At 48.5% G+C, this 9,987-nt stretch overlaps 1 protein-coding gene and 1 pseudogene across 1 annotated transcript; one reads left to right on the top strand and one right to left on the bottom strand.

The window, feature by feature from the left end:
• Positions 1–1,442: 1,442 nt before the first annotated feature.
• Positions 1,443–3,803, bottom strand: LOC105464121 (TNFAIP3-interacting protein 2 pseudogene; annotated as a pseudogene).
• Positions 3,804–5,813: 2,010 nt separating this feature from the next.
• LOC105499966 (putative E3 ubiquitin-protein ligase makorin-4) lies at positions 5,814–8,956 on the top strand. Its single transcript, XM_071088431.1, has 2 exons — positions 5,814–6,001; positions 6,041–8,956. The coding sequence occupies exons 1-2, from the start codon at positions 5,814–5,816 to the stop codon at positions 7,314–7,316; spliced, it is 1,464 nt and encodes a 487-aa protein (XP_070944532.1). The 3' UTR covers positions 7,317–8,956.
• Positions 8,957–9,987: the final 1,031 nt, after the last annotated feature.

Here is a 9,987-nt window from a genome sequence, read left to right as displayed (position 1 = left end):
CAGTACATTGAATTGGCCCAATGGACCTTACCCACAAGTTAGATTTCCTTCTTCACTGTGAACCCTGCCTAAGCACCATTAGCTGGATCTGAGGGCTTTTGCCTTCCCCAGGTCTGGGTAGGATAATGACTTGGGCACCTATGTTCAACAGAGCCATAGCAGTTTAAATTCCTCACTTTCCCCAAATTCCCCTTGGATGAGTAGACATAGTTTTCAATTCTCTTTAGGGTCAGGAAAATCTTGGCCCCACCTCTAATAATCTTTCTTTTTAAAGTAGCTGAGGTTGGGGTAGAGAAGGAGGGAGAGATCAGGGACATGGAGGGAGAGAGTGGCTCTGAGCTATTAAACAAAAAAGCTTTGCATTTAAGGAGTGTGGCAGAAGCTTATGGTGCAACCAAAAAAACTTTCAGTGTTTTTTCCTACTCACACTTTAAACTGACTGGGTAGAGATCCTGATGGTTGACACTATCAATTTCAGCTTTGGAGACCCCTTCACTCAGTCATAGCTGCGTGTTTTCTAGCTGAAGCTACTGGGTTTGTGACCCCTGGCTGACTTGACCCAGGCTTGCACAGCAGCAACCTTCTTTGAGAATTCCACTTTAATTCTCAAAGAATTTTGAGAATTAAAATTCTGCTGCCCCATCACCAAGATAACATCGCTTATGTTCTCACCCAGTTTCAACACAAGGCAAGTTTTCCAGGGGAGCAGCATCTACCTAGGTTTGATTGGGTCAGTTTCTCATTCTCCAGTGGATCACCTTTGCCGGCATCGTAAGCCCCAATTCAAGGCAGTAAGAGCCTGAATACTACTCAATGCCTCATCTATGGTTTCCCATGGGAGTTTGTCTGTCTCGGAAATCTCCCTGAAAGGCTCACAGCTCCCTTATTGCAGCCAGGATCTATTGCAAAAAAAACCCCTCTAAGACCTTTTACTGTTCTCTCCTAGTGGATCTAAGGCAGACACGATGGACCGCAGGAGGGGCTGAGCCATAAGACCCAGTTTACGTTGCCATTCTTCCTTGACAAGCATTACTAGCCCCACTTCCTCATCTCCCAAGTGAACCAGCCAAACTCCTAATGATGTGCCTGGTTTCTGCCCACAGTGGTCATAAATTTCCCTCCTTCCACACATCTCTGCAATTGTTGTCCAAAAGAGGGCAGAATCTTTTATGTGCACCAGACAATACCTAGTACTAGTTGTTACAGTGGGGCAGACCTGAAGCTAACTTCAAATTGTTCAGGAAGTTCTACACCAGCAGGAGAGTTAGCAAGAACCAGGGCACCATTTGAGCAGGGGTCTTTGAATCTGCTTCCTGGTACTCAGCCTGCATCCACCTCTTCAATCTCCATCATTAACAGGCAATAAAGTGAAGAACTATTTATGGCCTAGTTGAGCAGATAATTTGGTCAACATATTTCAGTGACTTTCCTCGAATTTATTTTCTTGCTCTGTTGCCCAGACTGGAGTGCAGTGGCATGCTGTTGGCTCACTGCAGCCTCGACTTCCCAGGCTCAAGCAATTCTCCCACCTCAGCCTCCTGAGTAGCTGGGACCACAGGCACATGCCACCATGCCCAGCTAATTGCTGTATTTTTAGTAGAGACAGGATTTTGCCATGTTGCCCAGGCTAGTCTCAAACTCCTGAGCTCAAGCAATCTGCTTGCCTTGGCCTCACAAATTGCTGGGATTACAGGTGTGAGCCACCAAGCCTGGCCCTCAAATTTCATTAAATGTACCCACAATATCCCCATCCTTCTCCTTCTAGAAAGCCATGTCTCTGTCAGTATCCCACCCTCCTCACTAAAGCTGTCAAGAACTATAAAAGGTCTGAGATTTTGTCCTACTCAACAAGCTAACAAGTCAGCCCACCACAGTTTCATGGAATCTGGTAGAAAACATGAGACACAGAGATGGACAGTGTTTTACTGTAGAAAGGCCAGTCACCAGATATCAACATTTTGGCACCAGTTTCTTGAGCCCCGATTACGCAGGGGAATTCCTCTGTGCTGGTGCCCTGAAAACCGTGCATACATCCTCAAAGGCCATGTAGGCAAGGCTCAACTGCAAGCCGATGGCAGAAGGCCCTGTGATCCTCCCCAAGCATGAGAGGATAGGCAGTCTTGTGAGGAGCTGCCATACCGCCATTCCTTATTTGCCTCTCTATTTTTTTTTCCCACAGGAGCAAGAACATTTATTATAAAAATAGGTGGATAAAATAAGTGTGCTTTAACTTCTGGATATACGACAAATGCTATTGTGATGCAGTTTTTAAATGCAGACATGTGGCTCTGCAATGACAGGGATGGGCCCCCTAGTGTGATGTGCAGCCACAGTGCTCCATTTGACAAACCTCTTGGTTCAAGGCAGAGAGGAGACACCTTATTCTATAGAACAGGATGGGGGTTCAACCCTGGGGACCATACAAGTGGCTCCCATAGGCAGCCACCCTTTTCTGGCAAGCCGTGGCATACCCAGATGCAGGCTGGGGGAGGGGCTGGCACACTGGCCCCAGATTGCTCTGGCTTCAGCCTGATGGAGACACAAAACTGGGATCTCCCTCTGCCAGATGTTCCTGACCCCATCACCACCTCCAGCCTCTAGCCTCACTGGGAGTTCCCTGTGACCCAGCCTGTTCCATAGCCAAAGGGGGACCAAAGTGAACGATCACAGTGCCTCACACCTATTCTAGGGGCCTTGGATCTCAGTGGAGCTTAATCCATGGCATCTGAGAGCACGCACCCTGTCCCTGAGGGCAGCTGTGCCGGGCAAGGGGGACGCAAGGGCATGGGTGGAATCTTGGTCACTGGCAGCACTCGGCCACATGCCTGAGGAGCTCTTTACCTTGTTAGTCACAGAAGCACTGCAGGCAGTGAGGGCACTGAAGGTCCCCCTGGCCTTTCTGGGCTGTGCCAGGATGCCCGCCCTCTGCAGGGGGTTCCAACTGCTGGGACCCAGTCCCAGGCCTCCAGCCACCAGGCGCAATAAGCTCCACTGCATCGGTGGCCAGGTACTTGGCAGTTTTGCTCCCAGCATGAATCCAGCAGGCATCTGGCTCTTGAGAATCCTGTCTCCAGGAGGCCTGGTGCAGCAAAGAGGTGACCTTTTCCTCCAGTTCCTGATTCCTACCTTGAGCCCGTTCCCGATCTGCCCTTTCTGACATGAAGTCATCCTTGTAAGCGAGAATCTGCTGTTCCAGTATCTGCATCCATTCCCGTGCAGCATCTGGGGCCGTCCTTGAGGCCGCCAGCTTCTACTTCACTTCTGCACAGTCGTTTATTTTCTCTTCCAACTACCTGTTGAGCTGGGAGATCTTCCTCATCAGCTCGGGCTCCTGGAGGGTCTGCAGCCCCCTGAGCTGTGCATGGAGCCCCCTCACATATTCGTCCCTGCTGACATCGTATCGCTGCCACTTGGCATTGAGGTCTTCAACGTGAGTCACCTTCTGTTTTAACAGTCGATTTTCTTCCTCAATAACACTCTGGACAGAGGTGTCCCCACCTGTATGTTCTGACTTTCAGGACTTCTCTCCCCCACGTTCCTTTGTGCATGCTGTCGTTCATCCAGACACTTGGTCAGATGCTGACACATGTGGGCAGTGGAGGTCAGCGTCCTCCGCAGTTGGTGGGTCTCGTTGGCCAAAGAGAGGCACAGAACGTCACTGGCCCGCCGGGCCGGTTTCCCCTCCTCCATGCTCCTCCGCATCAGGACAACTTCCTTCTCTCGCTCATGCTGTGGCTGGCTCAGCAGCTGCTGCATCTCCTTCTCTTTCACTCCTAGCCGCTCAGTAAGCCTCTCAACTTCCTATTTCCTGGTGCATCTGGGCCTCCGCGGCGCCGTCCTCCTGCTATTGCAGCTGCTCCCGGAAGCGGGCCACCTGCTCCAGCAGCGCGTCCACCAGGGACCGTGCAGTGTCCCCCTCCAGCGCGGTCAGCCAAGCGCGGAGGCACGCGATGAGGAAGTCGCAGGCGGCCAGCTGGTCCTGCAGGCGCCGCAGCCACTACCCGACCTCGTAGTATAGGCCGCAGAGCTCCGAGCTGCGCGCTGGGCCCCCTCCCAGCCGCCCGACCCCGGGTCCCCGCACGTGACTGTGGGCCTGCCTGGGAGGCCGTGCGGCCACCAGCAACTTCCGTGCCCGGGCCCCGCCGGCTCTCTATCTTGAGGGAGTTTCTCATCGCCTCTTGGTTTCAATGAGGTGTGGGAATTTCCAGCTTGTCCCTTCTCCCTTAGGGAGGCTAAGCTGCAGGCTATAAAACTACTTAGCTACAGTATAGAAATGGCTCCTCTGGCGAGGTGGCTCACGCCTATAATCCCAGCACTTTGGGAGACCGAGATGGGTGGATCACTTGAAGTCAGGAGTTCCAGACCAGCCTGGCCAACACGGTGAAACCCTGTCTCTACTAAGAATACAAAAATTAGCCGGGCGCGGTGGCTCAAGCCTGTAATCCCAGCACTTTGGGAGGCCGAGACGGGCGGATCACGAGGTCAGGAGATCGAGACCATCCTGGCTAACACGGTGAAACCTCGTCTCTATTAAGAAATACAAAAAACTAGCCGGGCGAGGTGGCGGGCGCCTGTAGTCCCAGCTACTCGGGAGGCTGAGGCAGGAGAATGGCGTGAACCTGGGAGGTGGAGCTTGCAGTGAGCTGAGATCCGGCCACTGCACTCCAGCCTGGGTGACCGAGCGAGACTCCGTCTCAAAAAAAAAAAAAAAAAAAAAGAATACAAAAATTAGCTTGGTGTGGTGGTGTGTGCCTGTAATCTCAGCTACTCAGGAAGCTGAGGCAGGAAAATCACTTGAACCTGGGAGGTGGAGGTTACAGTGACCCAAGATCATGCCCCACTGCACTGTAGCCTGGGCGACAGAGTAAGACCCTGTCTCGAAAAAAAAAAAAAAAGAAAGAAAGAAAGAAAAAAAGAAATTAAAAAAAAAAAAGAAAGAATAATGAAATGACTCCTCAGCAACAGGGTGCCCCAACACTCATGTTTCTTCTCATTTGGCCTCTTTTGTTTTGGTGTCCTACTGTGGGACAAGGAATGCAGGGAGCTGACACCATGCTGTTCTTTTTCTGTCTATGTAATAAACTGTCTGAATCTAATCAGTGCTTGTTGTCCCCTTACCAGTCAAATCTGTAAGCCTGCTCAACACATTCTCACAACTCTAAAGAGGACCAGGTAACACCTGCATGTGCAGTGGATTGCATTATAGGAGAGAAACCCTGGACTTAGGGAATCTGAACCTTTTATAATGGGCAGTAATCATTCCTGCCCTTCACTCCAGAGGGAGACTATTTTTATTATAGTGGACAGTAAGTATGCCTGCCCTTTGCTTCAGATGTAAACATTATCTTTACTATGTTAGACAGTAAGCATGCTTGCCCTTTTCTTTGGAGGGAGACACTACCTCTGTCTTTCAAGGATGCACTCTATACAAATATCCTTGAAAACATAGTCCAGAACACAGGACAGCACAGTGCCTTACTTGCAAGATGTGCAAGCACACAAGAGCTATGAAGAACTGTCTCCCAACAAAGGATACATACAGAAGGAGAAAAAAACTCTCTTAAACAAAAAGAGGCGGAGCCGGCAGGGACCGAGCAGGTGCCTCAGTCTCCTTCCCCTCCCCTCACCTGGTCCTCGCCATCCTCTCCTCACAGCCAGACCGGAACTATGTGATCCTGGAAGTTCCGGGGCCTTTGGCCCTATGTGATCTCGGAAGTTCCGGAGCCTTTGGACCTATGTGATCCCGGAAGTTCCGGGGCCTTCTGGGGCTGTCCTGGGCGTTCCAGGGCCTTTGGAGCATTGGATAAGCAGTAATGGCGGAGGCTGCAGCTCCCGGAACAACAGCCACAACATCAGGAGCAGGAGCGGCAGCGGCGGAGGCGGCGGCAGCGGTCTCCCCGACTCCGATCCCCACAGTCACCGCCCCGTCCCCGAGGGCGGGCGGAGTGGTCGGCGGCAGCGACGGCAGCGGCGACAGTGCTGCGAGCGACGACAGCGGCGCGTGCGGCGGCAGCGGCGCGTACGGCGGCAGCGGCAACAGCTGGACTAAACAGGTCACCTGTAGGTATTTTGTGTATGGGATTTGTAAGGAAGGAGATAACTGTCGCTACTCGCATGACCTCTCTGACCGTCCGTGTGGAGTAGTGTGCAGTTGTTTTAAGCGAGGGTACTGTCTTTATGGAGACCGCTGCAGATGTGAACATAGTAAGCCGTTGAAACAGGAAGAAGCAACTGCTACAGAGCTAACTACAGAATCATCCCTTGCTGCTTCCTCAAGTCTCTCCTCGATAGTTGGACCACTTGTTGAAATGAATACAAACGAATCTGAGTCAAGAAATTCAAACTTTGCAACTGTAGGAGCAGGTTCAGAGGACTGGGCGAATGCCATTGAGTTTGTTCCTGGGCAACCCTACTGTGGCCGTACTGTGCCTTCCTGCACTGAAGCACCCCTGCAGGGCCCAGTGACCAAGGAAGAATCAGAAAAAGAGCAAACCGCGGTGGAAACGAAGGAGCTGTGCCCCTATGCTGCAGTGGGACAGTGCCGATATGGGGAGAACTGTGTGTATCTCCACGGAGATTTATGTGACATATGTGGGCTGCAGGCCCTGCATCCGATGGATGCTGCCCAGAGATCACAGCATATACAATCGTGCATTGAAGCCCATGAGAAGGCTATGGAGTTCTCATTTGCTGTGCAGCGCAGCAAGGACAGGGTGTGTGGGATCTGCATGGAGGTGGTCTATGAGAAAGCCAACCCCAGCGAGCACCGCTTCGGGATCCTCTCCAACTGCAACCACACCTTCTGTCTCAAGTGCATTCGCAAGTGGAGGAGTGCTAAGGAATTTGAGAGCAGGATCGTCAAGTCCTGCCCACAATGCCGAATCACATCTAACTTTGTCATTCCAAGTGAGTACTGGGTGGAGGAGAAAGAAGAGAAGCAGAAACTCATTCAGAAATACAAGAAAGCAATGAGCAACAAGGCATGCAGGTATTTTGATGAAGGACGTGGGAGCTGCCCATTTGGGGAGAATTGTTTTTACAAGCATGTGTACCCTGATGGCCGTAGAGAGGAGCCACAGAGACAGCAAGAGGAAACATCAAGCAGACACCAGGCCCAAGGAAGGAACCACTTCGTGGAATTCTTTGAGGAAGGAGCGAACAGCAACCCCTTTGATGATGAAGAAGAGGCTGTCACCTTTGAGCTGGGAGAGATGTTGCTTATGCTTTCGACTGCAGGTGGGGACGACGAACTGACAGGCTCTGAAGATGTGTGGGACTTGTTTTGTGATGAAGAATTTTGTGTCTTAGATCTATAGAAACCTTGCGTGGTGTGTGAGCTGGTCTGCTGACCCCAGACAGCAGCTGTCCCCTGGGGTGGTGTGGCAGTGCCTGTGTTCTCTCCTAGGCAGGCCTATCAACTCCAGGTGCTGTGGTAAGAATATTTACCCAGGGCCTGTCTTCTCAACCCCCTCACCTTTCCCCAACGAGTGTGTTGTTTTCCCTGTTGAAAAAAGTTACAAAAATAAGTCTTAAAGTTAGTTTTTTTGTTTGTTTGTTTATTTGTTTGTTTTTTGAGACACGAGTCCCACTCTGTCACCCAGGCTGGAGTGCAGTGGCGTAATCTTGGCTCACTGCAACCTCCGCCTTCCGGGTTCAATCCATTCTCCTGTCTCAGCCTCCTAAGTTGCTGGGACTACAGGTGCATGCTACAATGCCCAGCTAATTTTTTTTTGCATTTGTAGTAGAGACGGAGTTTCACCATATTGGTCAGGCTGGTCTTGAACTTCTGACCTCAGGTATCCACCTGCCGCTGCCTCCCAAAATGCTGGGACTACAGGTGTCAGTCACCGTGCCCAGCCTTAAAGTTAGTTTTTTGTAACAGGCATGAGCCACCGCGCCTGGCTTTAAAGTTAGTGTTTTGTAACAGGCATGAGCCACGGCACCTGGCTTTAAAGTTAGTTTTTTTGTAACAGGCATGAGCCACGGCGCCTGGCTTTAAAGTTAGTTTTTTGTAACAGGCATGAGCCACTGTGCCCGGCCTTAAAGTTAGTTTTTTTGTAACACGAATTTAACTGTCGGACAGTTAGTTTAGGTGTGTTGCATCATCTGTTTTCAACCAGATTGTGTTTATGGACTTTTCACACACTAACTTTGAGGACCCCAGGTTCAAAACTAAAAGCAGTGGCCCTGCTTTGGGATCCAATGATAGGAGTGATGGGTGAAGGGATCTAAGCTGGCCAGTAGCCTTCTAAGCTTCTCAAACCTGCATAGATGCAGTATTATTGGCCTTGGTAGAAGACCTTGGTTTAGTGGTTTAAGTCTTGTATGGCAGTTAGATCTTAAAGGACAAAGCAGTATATTGGTAGTTGTCAATATAGCAGTACTAGCTATGTTTATATAAATAAGAGAAATGGAGTTAGCCATAGAGGTTAAAACTACCTGGTTATCCCATATATTAACCCAAACTGGGTCTTGGATACACAGTTGTATTTAATGTTTTACGATCTAGTCTTTCCAATATAGGCATTTTCTGAAAAACATTTGTCCTCATTTGGGGCATTTTGTTGTGGGTTTCACCATGTTGGCCAGGCTGGTCTCAAACTCCTGACCTCAGGTGATCCACCTGCCTCAGCCTCCTGAAGTGCTGGGATTACAGGCGTGAGCCACTGCGCCCATCCTGACACTTTGATTTTAACTCAGTAAGACCTGTGCCGGACTTCTAACCCCCAGAATTGTTAAGATGATACATTTGTGTTGTTCTAAGCCATTGAATTTGTGGCAATTTGTTACAGCAGCCTGACATTTTGATTTTAACCCAATAAGACCCCTGCCAGAATCTTGACCTTCAGAATTGTTAACATAATAAAATTGTGTTGTTCTAAGCCATTCAGTTTGTGGAAATTTGTTACTGCAGCCTGACACTTTGATTTTAACCCAATAAGACCTGTGCCAGACTTCTAACCTCCAGAATTGTCAAGATAATAAAACTGCGTTCTAAGGCATTCAGTTTGTGGCAATTTGTTACAGCAGCAATAAACAACCAATACACATACTTTAAGTGGAGACCAATATTTAATTTTCCGTGCTTTTATAATAATTATAATGACAAGTTAATCATAGTAAATGCAAGTCAGGAAATTTTTTTTTAATGTCTTGAAGTTTAATATCTGGTTCAGAAAAGCATCTTTGTCCTATGAAAGACATGAGCTTAAAAAATTGTCATTCCATGGGAGTATAAATTGATACAACTGTTTGGAAGGCACTTTGGCAGTAGCTAGCAAAATTTTAAATGTGAATACTCTTTGACTCAACAAGGTAATTCTAAGAATTGTGCTACTGATTTTCTTTCATAAATTGATGATAATGTATAGACAAGAATGTTTATTAGATTGTTTGTGATTAAAAATTGCAAATAACTTACATGCTTACCAAAAGGGACTGGTAAAGAATAGTATACAATGGCATTTTGTGTAGAATTAGCTCCATCAATAAGTACTAACATGTCCATAACACATAAGGGAAATAAGCAAGTGGCAGGTAGTGTGTATAGAATAATTTCATTTTCTTTTTTTTTTTTTTTATTATACTTTAAGTTCTAGGGTACATGTGCATAACGTGCAGGTTTGTTACATATGTATACTTGTGCCATGTTGGTGTGCTGCACCCATCAACTCGTCAGCACCCATCAACTCGTCATTTACATCAGGTATAACTCCCAATGCAATCCCTCCCCCCTCCCCCCAATAATTTCATTTTCATAAAAGGAAATGTGTATGTATATGTGTTTATATAACACAAAAGCATTCTAAACAAAGGTATAGTAAATAGGAAAAAATTCACTCACTTTTTACTGTCTGCATGTCAGTAATAGTTATGGCTACTAATATTTTTGTTTTGAGAACGAGTCTCACTCTGTTGCTCAGGCTGGAGTGCAGTGGCATGATATCGGCTCACAGCAACCTCTGCCTCCCAGGTTCAAGCAGTTCT

Source organism: Macaca nemestrina, chromosome X (assembly GCF_043159975.1).
Source record: "Macaca nemestrina isolate mMacNem1 chromosome X, mMacNem.hap1, whole genome shotgun sequence".
Lineage (NCBI taxonomy): Eukaryota > Metazoa > Chordata > Mammalia > Primates > Cercopithecidae > Macaca > Macaca nemestrina.
Note: the sequence above shows the minus strand (reverse complement) of the source record. Positions and strands in the feature narration are given on the sequence as shown.

Coding starts and splice junctions, on each gene's coding strand:
- LOC105499966 (XM_071088431.1), top strand. CDS start 5,814: ATGGCGGAGGCTGCAGCTCCCGGAACAACAGCCACAACATCAGGAGCA. Junction 6,002..6,040: donor GCGAGCGACGACAGCGGCGC/GTGCGGCGGCAG, acceptor CAGCGGCAACAG/CTGGACTAAACAGGTCACCT.